This window comes from Salvelinus alpinus, chromosome 24 (assembly GCF_045679555.1).
Source record: "Salvelinus alpinus chromosome 24, SLU_Salpinus.1, whole genome shotgun sequence".
Taxonomy (NCBI): domain Eukaryota; kingdom Metazoa; phylum Chordata; class Actinopteri; order Salmoniformes; family Salmonidae; genus Salvelinus; species Salvelinus alpinus.
In genome coordinates, this window is record NC_092109.1 from 15,824,358 (window position 1) to 15,851,525 (window position 27,168).

At 42.9% G+C, this 27,168-nt stretch overlaps 2 protein-coding genes across 2 annotated transcripts; both read right to left on the reverse strand.

Annotated features, from left to right (window-relative positions):
- Positions 1 to 135: 135 nt before the first annotated feature.
- On the reverse strand, positions 136 to 3,484 carry LOC139552230 (small nuclear ribonucleoprotein Sm D3-like). Its single transcript, XM_071363755.1, has 4 exons — positions 3,296 to 3,484; positions 858 to 996; positions 529 to 721; positions 136 to 389 (listed from the first exon to the last, which is right to left on the reverse strand). Exons 2-4 carry the CDS (start codon positions 981 to 983, stop codon positions 322 to 324), a joined length of 387 nt encoding a protein of 128 aa, XP_071219856.1. The 5' UTR covers positions 984 to 996; positions 3,296 to 3,484; the 3' UTR covers positions 136 to 321.
- Positions 3,485 to 9,563: 6,079 nt separating this feature from the next.
- Positions 9,564 to 26,513, reverse strand: LOC139552232 (adenosine receptor A2b-like). The gene is made up of 3 exons (XM_071363756.1): positions 26,282 to 26,513; positions 19,005 to 19,871; positions 9,564 to 16,022 (listed from the first exon to the last, which is right to left on the reverse strand). The coding sequence occupies exons 2-3, from the start codon at positions 19,334 to 19,336 to the stop codon at positions 14,948 to 14,950; spliced, it is 1,407 nt and encodes a 468-aa protein (XP_071219857.1). The 5' UTR covers positions 19,337 to 19,871; positions 26,282 to 26,513; the 3' UTR covers positions 9,564 to 14,947.
- Between the last annotated feature and the right edge of the window lie 655 nt (positions 26,514 to 27,168).

Here is a 27,168-nt window from a genome sequence, read left to right on the forward strand (position 1 = left end):
ATTTATTCCTTGTGTTATTATTTTTCTATTAATTCAAAATTTCTCAGCATTGTTGGAAAGGGCCAGTAAATAAGCATTTCACTGTTAGTCTGTTTACAAAGCACACGATAAGAATTAGATTGAGACCAAAGGCAATTCAAATACAAATTGACAGAACAATTTATTTCAAAAAAAATAAATAAAAGTACAATGTCAAAAAGCAGGTCTTGATTTTCTTTTTAAAAAGGCTAGCAAAATAATTAGATCAAGTAGAGTACCAAAATCTCTAAAGAAAAAAATAAACTGTACAACGCAATCATTTTAAATTAACCAACGCGGATACTACCGCCTTTTCGGGAAAATGGTTCCTCTTCCCATCCCTCCACCACGACCCCGTCCTCTTGCAGCCACTGCAGGAAAAAAAAGACGATTAGTTAAAGATGCACAGAAGTTAGCAGTTAATTGCATTTTCTTTTTTTATCCTTAGTTGAGCGCAAATGAGCAATTGCCTCATTCGCCATAGGTGCATGTAGAAGCAGCAGCACTCACCCTGAGCTTTGAGAATGGCTGCCTTCCCCCGTCCTGCTCCAGAGCCCTGGTTCTTGTTTTTCATGCTCTTTAACATAGGGGCGTTTTTTAACATGTCCGGTAGGATCAGGAAGCGAATCTTGCTGCCCCGGATATAGACCTGCTCCAATTGGGCTACACGGCCATCCCGATGCGTCACAGTGATATTGGACATCTGAAAGGAAGCTATATACACTTACAACACAACTCAAAAAAAGGGACAAACACAACCCTCCTATACAGATGAGCTCACAAATATCCCCTAAAACAAGATCATTTGTCTGAACGCTAAAGGCAATCAGAAGACCTACCTGGCAGTTCATGTTGTCCTCAGCCTCAATGAGCTTGCCCCTGTACACTTCACCAGTGTTGGTCTCACAGGTCACGATGTGGCCCTCTGCTTCATGCAGAACTTTGATGGGCACACCAATGGACATATTTGCAAGGGTCCTGTAGAAACAGAGACAAGGTATAGACTCATTGTCTGCAGAAATCAATTGGCACCCATCACAATACAAAGGTATAAAAGAGACAGCATTTGGTTTGAGTAAAATGGAAAGTATTAGATTAGCCTACCATACATATAAAATACAGTTGAAGTCAGAAGTTTACATACACCTTAGCCAAATACATTTAAACTCAGTTTCACAATTCCTGACATTTAATCATAGTAAAAATTCCCTGTCTTAGGTCAGTTAGGATCACCACTTTATTTTAAGAATGTGAAATGTCAGAATAATAGTAAAGAGAATGATTTATTTCAACTTTATTCTTTCATCACATTCCCAGTGGGTCAGAAGTTTACATACACTCAATTAGTATTCGGTAGCATTGCCTTTAAATTGTTTAACTTGGGTCAAACGTTTTTGGGTAGCCTTCCACAAGCTTCCCACAATAAGTTGGGTGAATTTTGGCCCATTCCTCCTGACAGAACTGGTATAACCGAGTCAGGTTTGTAGGCCTCCTTGCTCACACAAGCTTTTTTAGTTCTACACACAAATGTTTGATTTTGTGAAGTGCACCAGACCCTCCTACAGCAAAGCACCCCCACAACATGATGCTGCCACCCCGTGCTTCACGGTTGGGATGGTGTCCTTCGGCATGCAAGCCTCCCCCTTTTTCCGCCAAACATAACAATGGTCATCATGGCCAAACAGTTCTATTTTTGTTTCATCAGACCAGAGGACATTTCTCCAAAAAGTACCATCTTTGTCCCCATGTGCAGTTGCAAACCGTAGTCTGGCTTTTTTTTTTTTTTTGATGGTGGTGGTTTTGGAGCAGTGGGCTTGTTCCATGCTGAGCGGGATATGTCGATATAGGACTCGTTTTACTGTGGATATACATACTTTTGTATCCGTTTCCTCCAGCATCTTCACAAGGTCCTTTGCTGTTATTCTGGGATTGATTTGCACTTCTCACACCAAAGTACGTTCATCTCTAGGAGACAGAACACGTCTCCTTCCTGAGCGGTATGACGGCTGCGTGAGCCCATGGTGTTTATACTTGCGTACTATTGTTTTTTTTCTGAGAAGCTTCTAAAGCCATGATACAATTTTCTGGAATTTTCCAAGCTGTTTAAAGGCACAGTCAACCTAGTGTAAGTAAACTTCTGACCCACTGGAATTGTGATACAGTGAAATATAAGTGAAATAATCTGTCTGTAAACAATTGTTGGAAAAATTACTTGTCATGCACAAAGTAGATGTCCTAACCGACTTGCCAAATCTATAGTTTGTTAACAAGAAATTTGTGGAGTGGTTGAAAAACTAGTTTTAATGACTCCAACCTAAGTGTGTAAACTTCCGACTTCAACTGTATATAAAGTGCTTGATCTGCTCTGCCTTACCCCTGGTTGTGCTGAGCCAGTTCATGCACTCACCTTGCTGACCCAGTTCAAGATCGGTCTCCACTGTTGGCAATGGCAGGCCTTGCCCGATTCAGCCTTGGACTATTGTTAAAGTGAGATGCACTGAACTTGTAATTGGCCAACCAGAGGATGTACTCCCTCTTGAGTGGTTCCTTCCTGGTTTCCTGCTACCTGTGGCGGTTCTTTGCAATTGTATTGGCACCTGGCCTACAATTACTGTGGCAATGGTATTCAATTCCCTGTAGGCCTAGTTATTTAATCCTACATGTTGGAGCTCGAAGCCTACAATTTTCACTGTACCCTGCAATCACACCTACACATGTGACTATTACAACACTGAATCTGAGTATGGCCTTATGTTTTGGCCTACATTGTAAACAAAGTAACACACCTTTTCAATTCTACTGAAAATAGAAGGGAGTTTCAATACCAATGTTGATAGTTAATTTCTGAACCAGGTAAATAAAAATAGGACTTTAAAAACAGCCAAACGTAGTTAACTATAGGCTCCCGAGTGGCGCAGTGGTCTAAGGCACTGCGTATCAGTGCTAGAAGAACCACTACAGTCCCTGGTTCGATCCCGGGCTGTATCACAACCGGCCGTGATCGGGAGTCCCATAGGGCGGCGCACAATTAGCCCAGCCTCGTCCGGGTTAGTGGAGTGTTTAGCCGTGGTAGGACAAAATTGTCAAATAAGAATGTTGTTTTCTTTTTAACTGACTTGCCTAGTTAAATAAATAAAAATACTAATATGTGGGTCCAGCATGCTGGCAAGGGTGGGTGTGTCGGCCTCGCTGATAGTAAAAGTAATCTAGCAACTAACACAACAGGTAACTACCTACATTAACTACAGCAAACATTCAACATTGGTATTTTGTTTACCTTTCAACGTGAACGAAGTTGTTCTTTCTTGATTTCCGTATTCTGTATTTCAAGCTTACCCAACGTGGGACGAATGAATGAACCAGCAGCGAGAATACTTTGTGCGTTTTCCGACTACCCAGAATGCAACTTGAGAAAGGAAGAAGAAAAAAGTGCTTCCGGTTAAAACATGAAGTGATGCCTCATGGGACTTGTTGTCTTTCTCGACATACCCCACTTCTTTCAATACAGATGGCTCTACTGTAAAAAAAATAAACGTATTTAGATTAACGTGTTTAAACAAATTAAATATATGTGCAATGTGAAATCCATTTCTTTCATTTTCACTCTGATCTGCTATGATTCAACCAGTGGTGTAAAGTTCTTAAGTAAAAATACTTGGAAGTACTACTTAAGTAGTTTTTTGGGGGTATCTGTACTTTACTTTACTAACTGTTATATTTTTGATTAGTTTTACTTCCCTACATTCCTAAAGAATTTTCCCTGACACCTAAAAGTACAGCTTACATTTTGAATGCTTAGCAGGACAGGAAAACAGTCTCACACACTTAATAAGAGAACATCCCTGATCATCCCTGCTGCCTCTGATCTGGCGGACTCACTAAGCACATGCTTTGTTTGTAAATAATATCTTAGTGTTGGAGCGTGCCCCTTCCTATCAATAAATTAAAAAACTAGAAAATCAGGCTGTCTGGTTTGCTTAATATAAGACATTTTTAATTATTTATACTTTTACTTTTACTTTTGATACTTAACTCGACTTCCACTTTTGCTAATTTCCCTTGTTTCTCAGGCTAATTGACAATGACAACTACAACATTTGTTTCGTGCTTCCTTCAAAGCGTCTCTGCATGTTTGGTCAGTTTCACAGCTGGTGTGATAAACATTGCCATGACCCTGGCTGCCACTGGATGAAGTCATGTAGGCAACTGTAATTTATTCTAAGCAATGCACCCTCTCAATGCTCCTCCCTTTTGTCAGTATTGGTGTACTACAGGATTGTACACCACTGTTGAATCTAGTGGTGGAAAAAGTACCCAAATGTTATAAGACACCCAGTAAAATGCTACTTGAGTAAAAATCTAAAAGAATTTAGTTTTAAATATACATAAGTATCAAAAGTAAATGTAACTGCTCAAATATACTTAAAGACATGCTCCGTTAATTTGGCGACTAAGAAAGTATTTGGGCTGGATGTGTCAATGTGTAGTTCACACATGCATAATCTATGAGCAGAATTACTATTTTACCTCAATTAACCACGAAATCCCTAGTTTGAAAGCAACTGTTTTCTTGAAGCTGTGCTGTGCAATTTTACTACATTTCCCAACACATGGGCCAGCCCCCTAGCAATTCGAGTTCTAGCCAATGAGCTTCAGCCCTTCGCATTTGAGTGACAGCTAGAAAGAGGCCTGTCCAGCGTTATCCAATGAGGTTGCCGTGCGGGCCCAATGGCTCAGTGGACACAAAAGAGCTAGAGAGCAATAATGTGGTGCACATATCTGCACATATGTGATGTAGTTAGAAGTTTCCGTAGACCACTTTTGGCATTCGAGTGCTACTTTCAGAACTAGTTTCAGTTCTCTTTGTCTGACAAGTAGTATGGCCCTGCGGCTCTGAGTATTGTTTCTTCATCCTACTGTATGTAATGTTTTATCAGTGAATTGTTTTGATGTTTATTTTTTTCACTGCTCAGAGAAATTAGTCATTGAAGTTATTAGATTTATGTCCCATCCTACATCCTGATATTACCAGGTTCTGGCCACTAGATGGTGCTGTTCCAGGTGATTTATTTTTTTAAAGAGACATTGGTTTCTAGTTTATGGACAAGGTATGACAGCAATCCATGCATTGGTTTTGTTGTCCACTGTTTCAAATCCAATGCAAGTCAATAGTACCTATGTTAGCAATTTCACGCTTCATGTCGAAATCATCCTAAAGTATCTAAAAATTGATTGTGTAACTCAATGATGTTACTTATAGATGATTTGGATATTAACTGCAAAATGCTAATATAGATACCATTGACTTGCTAAAAAGTTAGCATTTCAAACAGTGGCCAAGTAAACAAAACCAAAGTATGAGTTGCTGTCATACCTTGTCCATTAACTGCTTACAGGGTAAGGAAACCAATATGTAATTTTGTAATTTGGGTGAACTATCCCTTTAACATTGAGGGGGGATTCTTTAAAAGAATCAATTAATAGCAGGAACAGCACCGTCTAGTGGTCAGAACCTGATAATATCAGGATGTAGGATTCGACATACCCTAAGAACTTCAATGACTAATTTCTCTGAACAGTTGTAAAAAACATCAAATTCACAAATAATACATTACATAGGATGAAGAAACAATATTCCAAGCCGCAGCTCAATACTTCTTGTCTGACATGGAGAACTGATACTGTATACTCATTGTTAGGGTGTATTAATAATAATAATACAAATTCATTTTTGTGGGTCGGGGGCCCTAAGGGGGCGGCAGGTAGCCTAGTGGTTAGAGCGTTGGGCCAGTAACCGAAAGGTTGCTGGATCGAATCTCCGAGCTGACAAGGTAAAAATCTGTCATCCTGCCCCTGAAAGCACTGTTCCCCAGTTGGCCGTCATTGTAAATAAAAACAAATTCTTAACTGACTTGCCTAGTTAAATAACGGTTAAATAAAAATGTTTAAAAAGTGACAGCTTACTGACCTTTGGAAAGTATTCAGACACCTTGACTTTTTCCACATTATGTTACATTACAGCCTTTTTCTAAAATGGATTAAATAAAACAATTTCCTCATCAATCTACACACAATAGCCCATAATGACAAAGCAAAAACAGGTTTTTAGAAATTTTTGCAAATGTATTAAAAACAAAAAACTGAAATACCTTATTTACATAAGTATTCAGACCCTTTGCTATGAGACTCGAAATTGCGCTCAGGTGCATCCTGTTTCCATTGATCATCCTTGAGATGTCTCTACAACTTCATTGGTCCACCTGTGGTACATTCAATTGATTGAAACAAGATTCTCTGGTCTGATGAAACCAAGATTGAACTCTTTGGCCTGAATGCCAAGCGTCACGTCTGTAGGAAACCTAGCACCATCTCTACGGTGAAGCATGGTGGTGGCAGCAACATGCTGTGGGGGTGTTTGTCAGCGGCAGTGACTGGGAGACTAGTCAAGATAAAGGGAAAGATGAACGGAGCAAAGTACAGAGATCCTTGATGAAAACCTGCTCCATGACCTCAGACTGGGGCGAAGGTTCATCTTCCAACAGGACAACGACCCGAAGCACACAGCCAGGACAACACAGAAGTGGCTTCGGGACAAGTCTCTGAATGTCCTTGAGTGGCCCAGCCAGAGCCCAGACTTGAACCCGATCGAACATCTCTGGAGAGACCTGAAAATAGCCGTGCAGCAACGCTCCCCATCCAGCCTGACAGAGCTTGAGAGGATCTGCTGAAAATAATGTGAGAAACTCCCAAAATACAGATGTGCCAAGTTTGTAGCGTCATACCCAAGAAGACTCGAGGCTGTAATCGCTGCCAAAGGTGCTTCAACAAAGTACTGAGTAAAGGGTCTGAATACTTAAGTAAATATGATATTTCTGTTTTATAATTTTTTATAAAAAACAGTTTTTGCTTTGAGCTCAATTTCGAGTCTCATAACAAAGGGTTTTTGCTTTGTCATTTTGGGGAATTGTGTGTAGATTGATGACGGGAAAAAACTATTTAATACATTTTAGAATAAGGCTGTAACCTAACAAAATGTGGAAAAAGCCAAGAAGTCTGAATACTTTCCGAAGGCACTGTATGTCGCCTATGCATGGGACCGGCCCTGCTCTCAGCTTCAGACCAAAACCCAATTCAAGCTTCAAATAAACCTGCCAGGGACCCTGATCTACACATCTCTCCATCCATCTGTTACCTTAAATGCACACTTATTTAGTTTGTGCCAATAACCTAGAGACATGAATCTGGGGGTATATCGGGGTAGGTTCCTTGTTCCTTGTCAATCATTGGCTTATTGGTGAAATCAGCAGTCAGACAATATCTTCTTTAAGTAAATCAATCAAACCTTTATTGCAATTGCAGACAGAAGTTGACAACGGAAACACAGCACGTATGTTTCAGAGTAATTTCTGCAAAATAAAAAAGTTCAAAGTTGCTTTATTTATTTATTCTTTTTTTCTTTATATATATATTCTTTTTTGTCAAAGTTGCTTTAAGTTGCTTTAATATACTTGCAGTCAACCCCTAGTGATGTAACTGCCTACATCAACACATTCTACTCATGAGACCAATCCCATGCAAATACAGTTATACAAACTTACAGGAGAAAACAATACTCCAGTGTTTTCTAAGGGCTCAGTAGTCATTTTCCATTCACGTGTGGCTTACAGTGGTATGTCTGACTTGTCTCTTATCTATTTACTCCCCTGCAGGGGTCTGTGTCTATGTATCTCTTTTAGCCTTGAGGCGCTTTCTCACAGACACCCAGTTTTGACCGCAATGGCTCACACATCAGCTCAGATTGTTTCTATAAGAGGCAGAGACTAGCAAAGAACTGTGGGACAGTATTAAACTTTATAATGCATATGATGCTAATCTGTGGTCCAGGACCCTATAAATTTAGTGGTGGGGGGTCTTATAGCCCTTCCCCTTCTATTAATACAGCATAAGCATAATCAATTATTATACTGCATCAATCATTTGGTGCAGCCCCTATCATGACCCCAAGGTGACCCCCATCAGGTACGTGTCCCCTCTTTCCTATTTGCAGCATGTGACGAGAATGCTACAGAGACACATGTAAGGGCTTGTAATGGCATGTTTACAAACCAATAACCATAGTGATGATCAGGTAGGCTAATTGTGTGTATAATCTATGATGGCACCCACCAGACAAATGTTGTATACTATTGCCAGGCTGTCTGTGTGTTACATTTACTATATGACTCGCTGTAAACGTAACCCACTTGAATGAGCCATTGTTTTCTTGCAGGACATCATGGCGCCAAGGCCTCCACCTGAAACCTTTCTTTCTTTTACCAAGCTTACGCTATGATTGATTATGTCATTCAGAAGGCAAAAACATACCACAGTGATTAATTAGGGATTTTATGATGGTTACCGAAATCCCTCTAAGTTATAGAGCTCATTTTCATATTTCCTTTATCTCGTGTTTATCATAGTAACACAACACAAAGCATTTTTAAGAGCCATTTGCTAATGTCCACCTTCCATTTTCATTCACTGCATAATGTTATGATAGACGCTCAATAAATGCAATGCATATTTTTTTTAACTAAGCTGGGAGCACTTATGGAGAGAACTTTTCCTCCACATCACGCGATTGCGCTGGGGAGAAAACACTGCTTAATGTAGGTCTTTCCCACAGTGGAGGAGCTTTTTAATGAGGAAACGGAAGGTGTAATGGCACAATAAAAGACATCACATGCACCTTTATTTTATTTCCATTGCATTAGGCCCAGGGACTGGCGTCAGCAAGTATTCTAAACACAGTCACACCAGTTGGTGAGCGTGTGTGTGTGTGAGAGTGTGTGTGTGTGTGTGGGGAGGTTAAAGATGTGTCCACTTTTATTTGAACAGTAAGATAAAATCCTGTGTGTTTTGCCTTGTTGGCAATGCTTGTAGGGGATTCTGGCTCTGAAGTAAAATTATTACAATTATCTTGTTACTCAATAGATTTGTATCGGTGACTGGTACTTTTGACCAGGTTATCGATTTGACATCCTCATACGTTCAGTAGATATACAGAGTATATTTGGCTGTAAGATAAGCAAGACTCATTGTTACAGAGGTTATATATGGAGGCTACATGGAACAATACATTTTCCCCTTGGGAGTAATGTAATTTGTTTTCACTTCAGCAGTGAGCGTGCAATCATAGGATGCTGCGATTTACTGTCCAATCAGATGCAGTGTCATAGCTTTCTATAGAAACTACTAGATTTCTACAATCTTAGAAAAAAAGGTGCTATCTAGAACCTAAGAGTTCTACCAGCTGTCCCCATAGGATAACCCTTTGAAGAACCCTTTTTTGGTTCCAGGTAGAACCCTTTTGGGTTTATGTAGAACCCTTTCCACAGAGGGTTCTACATGGAACCCAAAAGAGTTCTACCTGAAACCAAAAAGAGTTCTATGGGGACAGGCGAAGAACCCTTTTGGAACCCTTTTCTAGCGATATGTGACTTGCTGTATATTGCACTCTCCTCAACAGGACTCCCTTAAAAATAACACACACAGTGATAACATAGCTTATTTAGGTCTTTTAATAATCTGACAAGTAAACACACAAGGGACCTGTCTTGTTTTGCACGCTTTGTACAAAATAATAAAATGCAGTACTACAGGATATTTCTTAACGTAGCTCTTTATTAGCTAGCTACAACTGGCATGTTCACGTATCTCCAACCAGGATCAAACTGACCATGACCTAACCATCTGGGTGGTCTTAACCAATCATAGCACAGTATGATACGGCGGTAAAATGCATCCAATTATAATTCAGTATGTTTACACGTATGAATATTACATCCCCCTTCTTTTAAAACCAAAAAAATGTTTACATATTCTCAGCGTTTCTTTTGAAAACATGCTCTGCAGTTTGAACTCAAGGTAAGTAACCATTTATATTGCATACTACACCAACTGAATCAACATAGACTCTGAACAATGATCCAACATACTGTTACTTTTCAAACAAGGGATTCTCAGCAACTCAGCTTTCACAGTAGAAATTACATCTCAACATTTCAAACAAATACAATACCAAAGCATTTCAAGTGAACTTTCAATAACAAGTTGAGTTTACAGTCTGGAACTCTTTTAGGGCAGCGATCCGCCTACACCCTTTGACATTTCACAGGTCTAGGACAGCTCTGGGCTTGACCTCTCTTCCTGACCTTGTGCGATATGATGCTGAGCATGCTTCTGTGTCAGTCAACAGTTCTTGTGGTGTTGCAGGTAAGTATGGTGTATGTTGTGATGTGTGTGTGTTTAGTTCATCACGTTCTCTTTCAGGGGAACAGTTCATCTCATCAGTGTGTTGTTCTTTTGTGTTCAGTAGGTGACGACGATTGCGGCGGTACACCGCTCCTTCTGCGGTGCGGACGTGATATGAACGTTCAGTGTCAGCTGGCTGGATGACGACTGCTGGCTTCCAGAGGCCATGCTCCTGGATTCAAACTGACTCTCTGTCGATCAGTGGTGGCAGTGGTCTAGCTGACCTGTCGTAGTATCGCTTTTGTTGTTGTTGTCTCTGTGCACGTTTTTCATGCATTTCCTTGTAGCTGACGACCTCAGGTTGCAGCTGCTGGTTGGTGCTGGGAAGGCTTGAGCGATGTCTGCGGCTCATCAACAGCTGGGCTGGTGATTTGAAGTTGTCAACTGGAGTGTTGCGGTATTCAAGGAGACAGGTTGGGGTCTCTCTTGTCTGCTTTTGCTTTGTCCATGAGTGATTTAGCAATCTGCACTGATTTTTCAGCAAGGCCATTACTTTGAGGGTAATGCGGGCTTGTGGTGACATGTGTAAACTCCCATGCTTTTGTGAAGGCTTCAAACTCATTTGATTTGTAACAGGGCCCATTGTCAGATATTAAAGTTTCTACAATGCCATGCCTGGCAAAGGCTGCTTTCAGCTTGTGTATCACAGCTGCAGATGTAGTCCACTGTTACGATGTAGTCCTCGTTGTTCCAGGTGAACAGATCGTTTGCCACGACCTGCCAGGGTCGGTCTGGGATACAGTGAGGTAACATTGGCTCTTTGGTGTTTGAGGGGCGTCGTTCAAGACATATGGCGCATTTACCAACAATGTCCTCTATTTATTTGCACATTCCGGGCCAAAACAAAATGTCCCGTGCTCGCTGTTTGCACTTTTCCATGCCCATGTGTCCAGCATGGATCTTTGTCAAAATATCTTCTCTGAGACTGGTAGGAATAATGATTTTCTCTCCTTTGAAAATTATTCCGTTGATCTGTGATAGTTCATCACGATGGTTCCAGAATTCTGAGGCGCTCTGAGGGCCTTTTCTCCTTTCCTCAGGCCGTCCATCCTGTATGACTTTCCTCAGCTGTGCGAGTTGCGAGTCCTTTTCGGTTTCTGCTTGGATCTCCTTCAGTTTTATGTCACTAACTGGTAAGTTGCTGTACACAGTGTGCACTTGCATGTCCATGCCTTCACTGAGGCTGCTGTCCTTATAGGTAAGACACTTCCTGGAGAGCGTGTCTGCGACAGGGATGTCTTTGCCTGGACGGTGAGTGATTGTGAAGTCGTATTTTTGTAGTTGAAGGATCATTGTCTGTAGCCTTGGCGGCTAGTGGTTTCCTCATCATTGACTCAAGGGGCTTGTGGTCGGATTCCACAATGACTTGTCGTCCATATACGTACTGATGGAAACGTTTACATCCGAACAGAATGGCGTAGAGCTCCTTTTCAATTTGAGCGTAGTTGATTTCACAGTCTGTGAGAGATTTGGAAGCGTAGCCAATGGGCTTTCCTTCTTGCAGTAGCACTGCACCTAGTCCATACTTCGACACGTCCACTTGGAGTCTGAGCTCTTTGTCGGGGTCGTAGTAGGCAAGGATTGGTCCTGGTTCTCTCGTGATCAAGTCTTTCACATTCTGGAAAGCAATGTCTTGTTGCTTGTCCCAGAGAAACTCACTGGACTGCTTTAGCAGTTGACGCAGGGGTGCATTAGCATTGGAGAGGCTGGGTGCGAACTTGGCTAAGTAGTTGACCATGCCAAGCACTGTTTCCAGCTCTGCACGGTTCTTTGGTGGCTCCATTTTTTTTATGGCTGAAATCTTCTGTGGATCTGGCTTGATTCCAGTCGCTGTGAGAAGATGTCCGAAGTAGCTGACCTCTGTAGCGCCGACTGTGCTCTTCTCGGGGTTGAGCCGGACTCCTCTCTCGCGGGACCTTTGCAGCATCGCGAGGAGGTTTCGGTCGTGCTCCTCTTTGGTTCGACCATAGACAAGGATGTCGTCCACAATTGCCACAACTCCGTCGAGGCCTTCGCACACTTCATCGATCTTTCGCTGAAACTCGTCTTGGGCTGAGATAATCCCAAAAGGCAGGCGACGGAACCTGTAGCGTCCAAATGGTGTGTTGAATGTTGTGAGCTTAGATTACTCTTCTGTGAGCTTGATAGCCCAATAGCCTGATCTAGCGTCCATGACACTGAAGTAGTGTGCTCCCGCTAGCTTGTGTGTGATGCCATCTAGCGTCGGTAAAGGATAATGGGGCCGTTTGATAGCCTTGTTCAAGTCTCTTGGGTCGAGGCATACTCGGAGCTTGCCTGTGCGTGGTTTCTCCACCACCACTAACGCATTTACCCAGTCAGTCGGTTCTGTAACCTTGGTGACTATGTCAGATTGCTCCATGCTCTCCAACTCTTTCTTCAGACGGGCACGGAGAGCAAGGGGAATCTTTCTCGGTGGGTAGACCACAGGGGATGCGTCTGGGTCAAGGTGAATGGTACATTCTCCTGGGAATAATCCTATTCCTGTATAAACATCAGCAAACTCCTCCAGTACATTTTCTGTCTCTACTGGTGCTGTCACTGATAAAACTAGCTTGATGAGGTCCATGTCTAAACATGCTTTAAGACCTAGCACTGCAGGTGCTCTAGTGTCAACAACATAAAAGTTCAACATCATGTCACTTTCCTTGTATTTGCATTTGAAAGTGCATTTGCCTTTTACTGAGAGCTGTTCACCACCATAACCAGTCAGTCTGCGCGTGGTGGGCTGTAGCTCGCACTCAGATGTCAAGCTGCGGTACTTATTCAGAGGAATAATGTTTACTTGTGCACCAGTGTCTAGTTTGAACTTTAGCTCTGTGCCTTGTGTTCCTATCTCAATGTCAGCAAAGGCTTGCTCTGTCTCTGATATTTGACTTTTCTGTGTCACTGAATCAATAAACAGTTCATCAGCGTTTGACTCTTTGATTGACATTTCATCTTCACTCACTGTGTGTACTGTTTTTCCACGGTAAGCTCTGCACACTTTTGCAAAGTGATTCCATTTTCCACATTTAGTACACTGTTTGTCTTTAGCTGAGCAATTTCCTTGTTCGCCATGCACTTTGTATCCACAATATCCACATGTTTTGGGGCATTTTGAGTCTGTGTCACTTTGTTTTGGAGTTGTGTCTCTCTCCGTTCTAAAACGCGCTCTCTGTGCACCGGAGGTGTGCTTTGATGTCTGCGTGCACTGCTTGTTCACGTGATGCGCTCGTGCTGCCGCGCGAAATGGTTTTCATCTGAGCCAGTGCTAGATGGTGAGATCTGGCAATGTCGATAGCTTTGTCCAGCGTTAGCTCAGACCCAACATTCAAAAGTTTCTCTCTCACTCGCGGTGAGTGTATTCCAAATACAATACGGTCCCTGACCATCTCATCCTTGTTTGCATAATAACAGTATTTCACAAGCAGACGCAGCTCAGTCACAAACTGTTCAAAAGACTCGCTAGCTCCCTGTACTTTCTCATGGAATTTGTACCTAGCGAAAATCGTATTGGTCTTCGGCACAACATATGCTTCAAAACGATCGTAGTATGTTTTCAGTACCTTTGATTCAGCCTCGGTAAGTGTCCATGTGTTGTAAATATCTCTCCCTTTTCACCGATCCAGAGGAGCGGGTAGCTGCACTTTTCCTCTTCTCCTCTTTCCATCAGAGGACCCGTGAACATCAGCTCCACATGCTGTTTGTACTTACGCCATGCATCGGGTAAGTTTGTAGACTCCCAGTCCATTCGAGGTGAAGGAACTCCAGAAAAATCCATCTTTTAAGACCTTTTACTTTGACACCATGTCTTGTTTTGCACGCTTTGTACAAAATAATAAAATGCAGTACTACAGGATATTTCTTAACGTAGCTCTTTATTAGCTAGCTACAACTGGCATGTTCACGTATCTCCAACCAGGATCAAACTGACCATGACCTAACCATCTGGGTGGTCTTAACCAATCATAGCACAGTATGATACGGCGGTAAAATGCATCCAATTATAATTCAGTATGTTTACACATTTGAAAACATGATATGACACAATTGGAGGAATACTGCATTGCAAAAGAGAGAGAATACATTCCCGAAGTCTCACTGACATACAGTAGTTGCATTAACTCAGTAGTGGTTGGCCAGCAATACCAAATATTGAGTCATACAGTATTGGACAGTGTCCAGGGTCAATATGGTTTTGGTCATAATCTGTCAGCATATGACAGGTGCTCAGTAGATCAGACCATTCATTTATATCGTCATACATTTTCAATTCTGAAAGACTATTAGCCTACAGTAAAGAGCCTCAGAGGTAACGTGTACAAAATGTGTCCACCAATAACAGCTATGTGATAAGTAAACAAGAACAACAGATACAATAATTTGAAGAAAGAAAAAAGCTCAATGGCTAGGCGTAATTTAATAACAGTTTGTTGTTGCCCTTTCAGGCTAAGAAGTCTCCCCCCTAAAGAAAGAAAAGCTATTTATAGTCAGTGCAACCATTTCCAATATTTCGGTAGAATTTATTTTACAGGTGAAGGGAACCTGCTTTTGACCTGGTCCCTCACTTCTCCCCCTCCTAGTTGATGATGTACGTTGGGGTATCAGTAACTTGTCCATCATGGGGATAACTATGTCATGACACCTCAGTGAGTTCTACTGAGTGGTTAGGGCTGGTTAGTGTGGGGGACAGAGGCCTGACGTGCACAAAGGATATGTTCCCACTGTCCTTCACCCCCATCAACTCTGTTGTAGTCTCAACCCCACTTTGGTCCGCACATCCCATGATGCATTGCTGCTGCCTGGGAGACACCGGGGCATCACCTTTGTTGTGTCCATTTTCAATGGAGCTGATTGGTGCAGTGTCTGACTGTGGTGGTGACCATTGGCAGGAGTCAGAGTAAGCTTCTTTCCGAGCTCTATGGGTCTCTATGGGGGTCCGAGTGGGGCTGAGTTTGGGGCCGGGCTCCAGGGAATAACTGTTCCCCATGGTGCCACATGAGCTGTCCACCATGCTGATGCGAGTAGAGGCACGTGTGATACTGCTGCTGCTACCCAGCCCTCTGCCACCCCCTCCCCCAGCTCCATGCCCCTCCCGGTGCCCCAGCATGTGCTTGTGCAGGATCCTGCGGAAGGTGTGGCGGAACTCCCGGATGCGGTATGCGTAGATGAAGGGGTTGACCACGGAGTTGGCGTGGGACAGGATGATGGCGATGTTCATCACCCAGACGTGCGGGCGCCCACAGTCCTGGCAGAACAGGTTGAAGCAGTTGATGATGTGAAGAGGCAACCAGCAGAGGGCGAACAGCCCCACGATGATGGCCAGAGACTTGGCTGCGTGGACCTCCTTCTGCAGGGTGGAGCGGGACGGTGTGGACGATGAGCATGCCCCAGGGGCGTGCATGTGAACCAGCTTCAGGTCCATCAGTCTCAGCTGGTGCCGCGCCGCCATGAAGATGCGGGCGTAGATGACCAGCATGGCCAGCAGGGGCACCAGCACACAACCGAAGAAGTTGAAGTAGACCATGTATTCCAGGGTGACCACACCCTCGAACAGGCACTCTGTCATGCCTTCGGGGCACGAGCTGCTGTTGGTGCCATTGACACCCCTGTTCCAGCCCAGCATGGGCGTGAGGCCGATGCCCACAGAGAGAACCCAGCACACTGCGATGATGCCCTTTGCCCTCCCGGACGTCACAAGACTGTTATACCTAGAGGATCACGTGAAAACATGAGAGGAATTCAGATAGGCATTTTATATTGTTACATGACACAGAAATGCTCCCAGGATGAGAGGGCTCCTCTATTCAAGTCCAGACATTCCCAGTAACACTCAATAAGAAAGCAAGTTCACCTTTCCTGGACCCAACCAATGACTTTTACTTCCTGTAATCAGAGAGCTTAGAGAACGTATGGGACAGGCTTCAGAGGGTAAAAAGCCTTTATTCCGAGAACATATTAGTATTTGCATATATAGCAGTAAGCTCTTGGAAAATGAGTCCATTGTTTGGGAGACTCGACCAGTCCTGCCATACTAGGACATGGAGCAGTGGATATCAGGTCACGTACTACATGTAGATTTAAGAAAGCATTTCCTACCTGTATTGTGATTTAGGGAACATTGCACAAAAGCTTATCTATAGTCTGATGTAACCTTTCTTGGCGTTGCTTTGTTTCTGCATCAGACATTAGACAAATGGAAATCATCGTGTCATGAACAATGTATCAGGCTATATTAACGCGTTTTGCTGTCTGTATTCTTCCATTGGTCATGTCTAAACTAGAGTTCATAATATACACCAGGGTGGAAGTCAGAGGGAAGCACCACAGGCACATGACCCTGTTGTTTGTGGTTATGGGGGTGGGTTTGGAGTCCAGGGGGGATTTAGGCCTCTTTGACTGAGACCTCTGTGGACCAGGGTGGCGACAAGTTTATTAAGCCCCTTGGATCTATGGTCATTGGCACCAAAGCTCCGGCTCCAATGAAAGCTCATTCATATCCACACACACACACACACACTGGCTGGGCCCTTTTGCAATAAACACCTGCTTTAGGACTTTTCCATGAAAGCAATGCCTTCCCACGGGAGAATCAAAATTGCAATTGCGACTGTGACCAAACAGTGGCTTTGATTACCTACACATTTGTAGTATGAAGCATTAATGCGTGTCTTAATATTTCACTCTAGTAAAGAAAAGGGATTTGCAAGTTGAACTATTTGGTTGTTGCCAAGTTGTTTGCAGGTTGAGTTGTTTGATTGTAGTCTGATGGAAACAGGGTTGGGTAGGTTGCTTTCTAAGGGTTATATTTTCGGATGGCCGTTAAGGCGGCGCTAGTGTCAAAAGTACGTTAACTTGCAAAAACTGGCGCACTGGCATTTTCCAGACCTAACCCCAGGTTCGGGAATTTATCTGTCTTATATCAGCTTAGATGGGCTGGTTGGAAATATTTGAAGTGTGTCCTTAAAAACATGATCCAAAGTTCTAATTTCAGGCAGCGCTGGTAGGGATATTTAAGACCAAACAAAAACTGTTTTTAGAGGTAACGCAGTTGGTTATGACATTAATTTTGAGAGCGGAAACACAGCCTATCCAGCCGTGACGCACACTGTCCATATTCGCGTCGAACAAGAGTATACTAATGTGCCTTTGATGCATGTATACTTTGTATTTAGTTAAAATGCCCAATGCAATCGCGAAGTACTCAATACTGTCGATAAAGGGTTTGGCTCCTGAGACCGCTTGGAAATACATCTTAATCACCAAATATGTATTAAAATATCAGGTTTGAGAGGAGTAAAACAGTGAGCTGACATTCCCTTTTTATCTATGCATTGTAGGCAGGCCCACATTATTTTAGCCATGCAGGTCCCGTTTTGGATGTGCGTAAAAACCTCCATAGTCTGCGTTGTTTTAGTATTATATGCCCACAGGGGGAAATGATGGTGTACGGTAAGTGTGACATAGCCTATTTAAAACAAGTTGTTGTTTTGTTTTGTTTCAAATAGGAAATAACCCTTAACAAATGTTCAAAGTTACATATTTGTCCCTTATGCAAGCTTGAGTGCCTTATTAACCAAACATTATATAGCGTCCTAATAAACTAGCTATCGATTTTTATTGCAAGCAATTTGTTGCAGTTAATGTTGCTAATGACTGGTGTTGAGCAGATAGCATTATCTACCTGTCATCACACCCTGATGGAGTACTGGAAAACAGAAAAATAACAACGCTCTCTCACTCGCTAAAGCAAAGAGTGTCAGAAGCACTCTTGACAGGCTCTTCCGGCAGCGCAAATGGAGACAAATCAGGCTGAGGTTTGAGTTTGACAGATCCTAATCTGCTACACAGTCACGGACCAGTATAGAATAGAAGAGGCACATGGGACATTCCACATACAACACATTATAAAAGATCATTAGACATAACTAATAAAGACAACAAATAATTGTCAAAATTATTAACTCATCTAACACTACTTGACATCCACAAAAATATTGTTTATTCCAGTTATTGTTATGTATAAACAATCTCCATTTGCTATTAAAGGCAAGACTATAAAGACTATAAATGTACATTGAATTGTAAAGAAATTAAAACACGTTCCTACATTCTTTGGGGAAACTGACTATCGATTGAAGAGGGATGACAATGCTCTGTGTCCACCCCGTCACACTGACAGAGAGACTACGTGAGCTGATGCACGTTTCTGCTAAGGTGATCCAGGGCTGTTTAAGGTGAGAACACTGGCCTTTCTATCGATACGGTGCCTGGGCCTGCCCCCTCACCGCTCTCCCTTGGTGTTGATTTATCAGGATGATAACGATCAAAGCCTTTAGTCCTTTTAGTCCTTCCAACAGCACACAAACACTAACCCAATGAAGCCTGTGGAGACATTTACCTCTGTCTGCCCTGCGGTGGGGAGATGAACCCTAATCGAATAACCTCACTATAATTCAATGTGTTTTGATACACAAATGCATTTTGTTGTGCGTCACTTCGATCACAGCCAAGATCTAACGGCCAGAGGATCTGCCTTTGGTGTTCTGCAAATAAAACATTGTATTAAACATGGATGATACCTGTTTAAGTTTCATTGTTGCTTTCTAGAAAAAGACCAGGAACAGTGTCACCACCATCCTCAGTCCAGTCCCCCCTCCAATCCCCTCCCTCTCCTGCCCTGCTAAGATCACCTGAGGGGGCTCTTGATGGCGATGTAGCGGTCCACAGCGATGGCCAGCAGGCTGAAGATGGAGCTCTGGGTGAGCACCAGTACGAAGCAGGCGATGAACAGGCAGCCGTGGAAGTTGGCACAGAAGCCCGTGCTGATGGTGATGGCGAAGGGGATGGCCAGCAAGCCCACAGCGATATCTGCCACCGCCAGGGACACCACGAAGTAGTTGGTGATGCTCTGCAAGGTGCTGTTGAGGCACACGGCCCAGCAGACCAGCATGTTACCGGTCACGGCCAGAAAGGCTATGACCAGCTCCAGGGCGATGTAGACGAGGGAGGCATTGTTCAGCATGGTGGGGCTGGGGTCACGTTGAAGGTCACAGCCAGAGTCTGAGTCAGGTAGCAGGGAAGGGGATTCCTCGTCTCTACACGCATCGCTACACGTGCAGACACTCCCCCGCCAACAGCAAGCCCCACACACACACACACACACACACACACACACACACACACACACACACACACACACACACACACACACACACACACACACACACACACACACAGGTGAGGTGCTATTGCAGTGCTGCCAGGGACTGTCCTTTCAGTGATTAGCAGGCCCCACCACCACTAACCACTTCCTGTTTATCCACCCGACGCCCAGGAAATGGTGCCACTGCCAACCACAGAGCAAAGGATGAAGTGAGTTGAGATTCACTCTAATGTATTGTCACTCTACAGAAGGTTATTTGGTTCTCTTCTTCTTCCACTTCTTCTGTCCAATCGTGCTTTCTGTTGCTAACCTCAGCAACCTCCTCAGTGGCTGGACACTGGGAGGGGGCGGAGTGTTGCCGTGGCCAACCCACTGTCACATGAAGATCAGTGTCCTGCGGAGACAGAAAGAGAGAGAGAGAGAGGAGAGAGCGAGAGAACAATCTCATTACAAGTCCCTGTACAAACAGGCTGCAGGTTAACCCACACACCCCAGGCCACGACAGCAATCTGTCTTCCAAAGCCAGCAGCTCTGTCTTCCAAGATACAGATTTTTATTTTAGAACAGCTTCCCTCCCCAAAAAGATCACACATCATCAGACCCTGTCACACCTTATTTTCTATTCTCCAAGATTTATGCCCAAGAGCATATCTGTATGAATTATAGCGACCACACCTTGTTCTATTCAAGGTGTGGTCGTCTTCTCCAAAGCATTTACTATAGTCAGTTAGGTTATTCTAAATCTAAAGCAATTGTTGGCATTTGGTAGCCTGGCGGGTAGAAGTGTTGGGCCAGTAACGGAAAGGTTGCTGGATCGAATCCCCAAGGTAAAAATATGTCATTCTGCCCCTGAGCAAGGCAGTTAACCCACTGTTCACTATGTCGATGAAGGCAGCCCCCTGCACCTCTATGACTCAGAAGGGTTGGGTTAAATGCAGAAGACACATTTCAGTTGAATGCGTTCAGTTGTACAACTGACGAAGTATCCCCCTTTCCTTCCTGTTGCCAGTACAAACCCCTAAACAAGGAGAGATTTAAATGTGGGCTAGTTTAATGAGTACCACAGGACAGTGCCAGTTATTACTATGTATCAGCCTCACTTTAATATTGTCACGGCTGTTGAATGAAGAGGACCAAGGTGCAGCGTGGTGAGCGTACATATTCCTTTTTTATTGGAAATGCTGACAAAAACAATAAACAATACAAAACAAACCGTGAAGCTTAAGGCTGTGTGCCACAAACAAAGTAAACTTCCCATAAAGACAGGTGGGAGAAAGGGCTACCTAAGTATGGTTCTCAATCAGAGACAACGATAGACAGCTGTCCCTGATTGAGAACCCTACCCGGCCAAAACATAGAAATACAAATAATAGAACATAGAATACCCACCTCAAATCACGTGACAAATCACGTGACAAATATCCTTTATACAAACCTTGATGATTGAGGTCAGGAAAATTGTACAATATTTAAAAAGAACAGTTTTGAACGAACATACACTTCTGGATCTGTATAAATGGATATTACCACTTGAATGTTCAGCATGATGACAGAACAGTAGACAGAGGGAAGCTATGACGCGGTATGAGAGGAAGCATTTCTAATGTGAAAACACTGCTGTTCCCTTACTGATAATATGCAGGGGTCTGTTTTTTTTCTTCTGTTTATAGTAAGTACGTAGCTCGTTGCTATCAGGCCCTCTTGGCTACCCTCTTGAATATCTTCTTGGCTATCAACCCTCTTGGGAACCCTCTTGGCTATAAAGTTCAGACAAAGATTAGACAGCTCGTTCCCCTGGAACCCATTGAACTCTGTGTTGGCAGCCATATCTGAGAACGTGGCAGAGCGAAAAAAAAGAATACATGCCTTTAATCAGAGTGAATGCTCTTTAATCCTAGCCCAAAGGGTAAAAGGGGCCATTTCTTACACTTTACCCCCTCCCTCACCCTGCAACCCCCTGTGCCCTTCTGGAGTGATATAAGGACATCGGAAACTACGGAGAGGGAGGCAAAGGGTCGTAATAGGGGTGCTGGTCCGGGAAAGAATTCCTCGAGAGTAAGTTAGTGGGCAGACAGACAGGCAGATCATGGGAGCTGATAAATGGAAGCTGACATTTCCACAACCTGTTTTTTTCAACTACAATGACACATCATAACATGGGCTCTTCCTTCTGAAGTGTACTGAGGGCAATTAGTGGGGTTTGAAGGCAAAGTGCATGTCCTATAGACACTGAGTGTACAAAACATTAGGAACGCCTTCTTAATATTGAGTTGCACCCCCTTTTGCCCTCAGAACAGCCTCAATTCGTCGGGGCAGGACTCTACAAGGTGCCGAAACCATTCCAAAGGGATGCTGGCCCATGATGACTCCAATGCGTCCCACAGTTGTGTCAAGTTGGTTGGATATCATTTGGGTGGGGGACCATTCTTGATACACACGGGAAACTGTTGAGCGTGGGTTAAACCCAGCAGTGTAGCAGTGTTGCAATTCTTGACACAAACCGGTGCGCCTGGCACCTACTACCATACCCCGTTCAAAGGTACTTAATTATTATGTCTTGCCCATTAACGCTCTGAATGGCACACACACACAATCCATGTCTTAACTGTCTCAAGGCTTAAAAATATTTTTTAACCTGTCTCCTCCCCTTCATCTACACTGATTGAGGTTCATAGATAAGGGATCATAGATTTCACTTGGATTCACCTGGACAGAGCAGGTGTGCATAATGGAAAGAGCAGGTGTGCATAATGTTTTATTTAGGCAACATGACAGACAAATATCCACATCCACTATATATACAAAAATATGTGGCCGCCACTTCAAATGAGTGGATTCGGCTAATTCAGCCACACCCATTGCTAACAGGTGTATAAATCGAGCATACAGCCATGCAATCTCCATAGACAAACATTGACAGTAAAAATGCCTTACTGAAGAGCTCAGCGACCTTCAACGTGGCACCGTCATAGGATGCCACCTTTCCAACAAGTCAGTTTGTCAAATGTCTGCCCTGCTAGAGCTGCCCCGGTCAACTGTAAGAGCAGTTATTGTAAAGAAACATCTAGGAGCAACAACGGTTCAGCTCCAAAGTAGTAGGCCACACAAGCTCACAGAATGGGACGCTGAGTGCTGAAGTGCATAGCGCATAAAAATCGTGGAGTTCCAAACTGCCTCTGGAAGCAATGTCAACACAAGAACTGTTCGTCAGGAGCGTCATGAAACAGGTTTCCATGGCCAAGCAGCCGCACACAAGCCTAAGATCACCATGCGCAATGCAAAGCGTCGGCTGGAGTGGTGTAAGCCGCCATTGGACTCTGGAGCAGTGGAAACACATTCTCTGCAGTGATGAATCACGCTTCACCATCTGGCAGTCTGACGGACGAATCTGGGTTTGGTGGATGCCAGGAGAACGCTACCTGCCCCAATGCATAGTGCCAACTGTAAAGTTTGGTGGAGGAGGAATAATGGTCTAGGGCTGTTTTTCATGGTTCGTGCTAGGCCCCCTAGTTCCAGTGAAGGGAAATCTTAATGCTACAGCATACAATTACATTCTAGACGATTCTGTGCTTCCAACTTTGTGGCAACAGTTTGGGGAAGGCTCTTTCTTGTTTCAGAATGACAATGTCCCTGTTCACAAAGCGAGGTCCATACAGAAATGGTTTGTCGAGATCGGTCTGGAAGAATTTGACTGGCCTGCACAGAGCCTTGATCTCAACCCCATCGAACACCTTTGGGATGAATTGGAATGCCGACTGTTAGCCAGACCTAATCGCCCAACATCCATGCCCGACCTCACTAATGCCCTTGTGACTGAATGGAACCAAGTCCCCACAGCAATGTTCCAACATCTAGTGGAAAGCCTTCTCAGAAAAGTGGAGGCTGTTATAGCAGCAAAGGGGTGACCAACTCCATATTAATAACCATGATTTTGGAATGAGATGTTCGACAAGCAGGTGACCACATACACTTGGTCCAGTCGTGTATTTAGGTGACATGATAATAGAGTCAAAAGTTTGTACACACCTATTCATTCAAGGGTTTTTCTTTATTTTTACAATTTTCTACATTGCAGAATAATAGTGAAGACATTAAAAACTATGAACTAACACATATGGAATCATGTAGTAACCAAAAGTGTTAAGCAAATCATGCCTTGATGACAGCTTTTCAGACTCTTGGCATTCTCTCAACCAGCCTCATGAGATAGTCACCTGGAGTGCATTTCAATTAACAGGTGCGCCTTGTTAAAATGTAATTTGTGTAATTTCTTTCATTCTTAATGCGTTTGAGCCAATCAGTTGTGTTGTGACAAGGTAGGGGTGGTATATAGAAGACAGGTAAAATACCATATAATCCATATAATGGCAAGAACAGCTCAAATAAACAAAGAGAAATGACAGTCCATCATTACTTTAAGACAAGAATGTCAGTCAATCCGGAAAATGTCAAGAACTTTTAAAGTGTCTTCAAGTGCAGTCGCAAAAACCATCAAGCGCTAGGATGAAACTGGCTCTCATGAGGACTGCCACAGGAAAGGAAGACCCAGAGTTACCTCTGCTGCAGAGGATAAGTTCATTAGAGTTACCAGCCTCAGAAATTGCAGCACAAATAAAGCATTCACAGAGTTCACAGACACATCTCAACTTCAACTGTTCAGAGGAAACTGCTTGAATCAGGCCTGTTCGAATTGCTACAAAGGAACTACTACTAAAGGACACCAATAATAAGAAGAGACTTGCTTGGGCCAAGAAACATGAGCAATGGACATTAGACTGGTGAAAATCTGTCCTTTGGTCTGATGAGTCCAACTTTTGAGTTTTTGTTTCCAACCACTGTGTCTTTGTGGTGAGATGCAGAGTAGGTGAACGGATGATCTCCGCATGTGTGGTTCCCACCATGAAGCATGGAGGAGGAAATGTGATGGTGTGGGGGTGCTTTTCTGGTGACACTGTCTGTGATTTATTTAAAATTCATGGCACACTTAACCAACATGGCTACCACAGCATTCTGCAGCGATAAGCCATTCAATCTTGTTTGTGCTTAGTAGGACTATCATTTCTTTTTTTAACAGGACAATGACCCAACACACATCCAGGCTGTGTAAGGGCTATTTGACCAAGAAGGAGAATGATGGAGTGCTGCATCAGATGACCTGGCCTCCACAATCACCCGACCTCAACCCAATTGAGATGGTTTGGGATGAGTTGGACCGCAGCCAACAAGTGCTCAGCATAAGTGGGAACTTCTTCAATTTTGTTGGAAAAGCATTCCAGGTGAAGCTGGTTGAGAGAATGCCATGAGTGTGCAAAGCTGTCATCAAGGTAAAGGGTGGCTACTTTGAAGAATCTCAAATATAAAATATATTTAGATTTGTTTAACACTTTTTTTGGTTACTACATGATTCCAAACTTTTGACTGGTACGAAATGGGTGATAGACATCCACAAATGAATACATACCATACGAAATGTAACATATCATACTAAATGTGTCACAGATTTACATACAAAATAATACGAAATGCTCGGAGACCAGGTTGCCACTGGCCTTACCTAACCTCAGAGGCAGGAATAAGCTACGTGCCTGGCTTCACGTGGATCATTAATGTGTTATATGATAAAGGTGGTGCAGGAATTTAAATGGGGCTGCTTTTTTTCAGTTTGTTTGCTTGTACACTATGGCTGTCCCCATAGGAGATCCCTTTTTGACCCTCTGTGTAAAGTATTTTTTTAACCTGAAACCCAAAAGGTTTCTACCTGAAATCAAAAAGGGTTCTTCAAAGGGTTCTCCTTTGGGGACAGCCAAAGAACCCTTTTAGGTACTACATAGCACCTTTTTTCTAAGACTGCACATAGGTGTACTGTAATCTATGAGTCAGTGTACAATGTATAGTGTGTAAATCGGCATTAATGTGCGTGTGTGTGTGTGTATGGATGTGTGCCCGCGCGCATTGAAGGATGTGATAAGCTTCCCACATCCTTTGGAAGGACTGTATTGCAGACCTGTCAATCAAAGGACCAGTTGTGGAGAGGACCAACACAGTGAAAACGAATTACAGAAATGTTGCTGTTGGCCATACCACTATGTGAATTGCTGATGTAAGGAGAATTAGGGCGTGACCACATATTTGTCCTGAAATACAGACACAAACTACGCCAGGGTAATTTACGGTTGGTGTAACAGTGATGGTAATTTATAGTTGGTGTAACAGTGAGGTTAATTGATGGTTGTTGTAACTGAGAGCTTGCCGTGGAATAGGTCTTTGAGGTTGTAATCTAGAGTCGAGACTACATAGCCCAAAACAAGCGACCAATCAGCATCTGCATTATAGCCAGGTGATGCAGATGATATTCATTCTCAGGGGAAAAAAATTCAATATGTTTACATAATCAACATATTTCTATATTGATAGATAGCAGGGTCGGGGTCAACTCCAATTTCAGCTCAGTCAATTCAGGAAGACTGCAAGAAGTAGGTTTGTTGATCATGTTAGTATACTATAGGTAGTAATTGAGTTATGAAGCTTATTGTAGCCCTATTTTCTTTCAGTTTCAATTTTGTTGACTAATTTAATGAGGGAACAAGTAAATGAAATCACCAAAACTATTGTGTCTAACCTGAAATAAATGGACACAAAAAGAAACTCGAACATTTCACAATTTAGACAATTATATTTCACCTTAATTAAATTAAGAGCCACTTTGAGATTTGGGACATTTGAATCCTTTTTGACCAATAGTTATTCCGATTACCCTTTATGATTAACCATACAGTGAAAGTAAAAAAATGTAATAATACTTGCCTTTTTGTCTTGTCAAGACATACACTGACGCAAATGCACAACATATGTTCAAGCCTTCTCTCCATAGGCTACAAGCGTATTCATAGTAGTTACATAATCCATGCTTCTTCAAAATTTGAAAGTTTGTCTATAGGAAAATATGACTGTAAATTATATAGATGTTCCGCCTGTTGGAGAGGTTTCGGTCTTGATGCACTCAGAAGCTAGAACAGGAAAACGCGGTTGCATGCTCTGATCAATGCGCCGTTCTGAAGACTTGCAATACATCACTTTCTTACAGGTCGTCAAGAGGAGGAGGGATTTAGGCAGCTCAGCTATGTGTGTGTGACGTAACTATTGGTCTGTTATAATTGTACATTTACTTCAGAATAGCTGTACCTGGACCAGTTTCGATGATGAGCAGATTACATTGATACATGTTGAAGTTTATCGTGGCTGAAAAGCATTGCGGTTGGGATAAACGTCAATCCCCAAAGTGACATCAGAATCTACAGAAATTCTACCGATCTGTTGCTAAAATTAGACCATGGTAAAATCTATCCATTGTTACTGTACAACCAGCATATGACCACTAATCTATCTAATAGTACAAACCTGGCATATGGCCACTAATCTATCCCTTTACTGTGGCAGGGGTAATCTATAACAGTTGTGGGGGTACCAGCTCACTGAGGACTAGAGATCACTCAATGTATCTATTTTTTTAATTTGTCACGCTTCGTAAACAACAGGTGTAGACTAACAGTGAAATGTTTACTTATGGGCCTTTCCCAACAATGCAGAGAAAACAATTTAAATAATAGAAAAAGAATAACACACAATTAGCAACGACAATTTGGCTATATACACGTTGGTTCCAGACTTGGTGCAACAGTACTGCTTGCGGT

Excerpts from the sequence above, each read along its gene's own strand:
- LOC139552230 (XM_071363755.1), bottom strand. The coding sequence starts at position 983 with ATGTCCATTGGTGTGCCCATCAAAGTTCTGCATGAAGCAGAGGGCCAC. Across the intron at positions 722-857 it reads AGGACAACATGAACTGCCAG|ATGTCCAATATCACTGTGAC; the intron begins GTAGGTCTTCTG and ends GCTTCCTTTCAG. Across the intron at positions 390-528 it reads AGCCATTCTCAAAGCTCAGG|TGGCTGCAAGAGGACGGGGT; the intron begins GTGAGTGCTGCT and ends TTTTTCCTGCAG.
- LOC139552232 (XM_071363756.1), bottom strand. The coding sequence starts at position 19,336 with ATGCTGAACAATGCCTCCCTCGTCTACATCGCCCTGGAGCTGGTCATA. Across the intron at positions 16,023-19,004 it reads GCCATCAAGAGCCCCCTCAG|GTATAACAGTCTTGTGACGT; the intron begins GTGATCTTAGCA and ends GTGATCCTCTAG.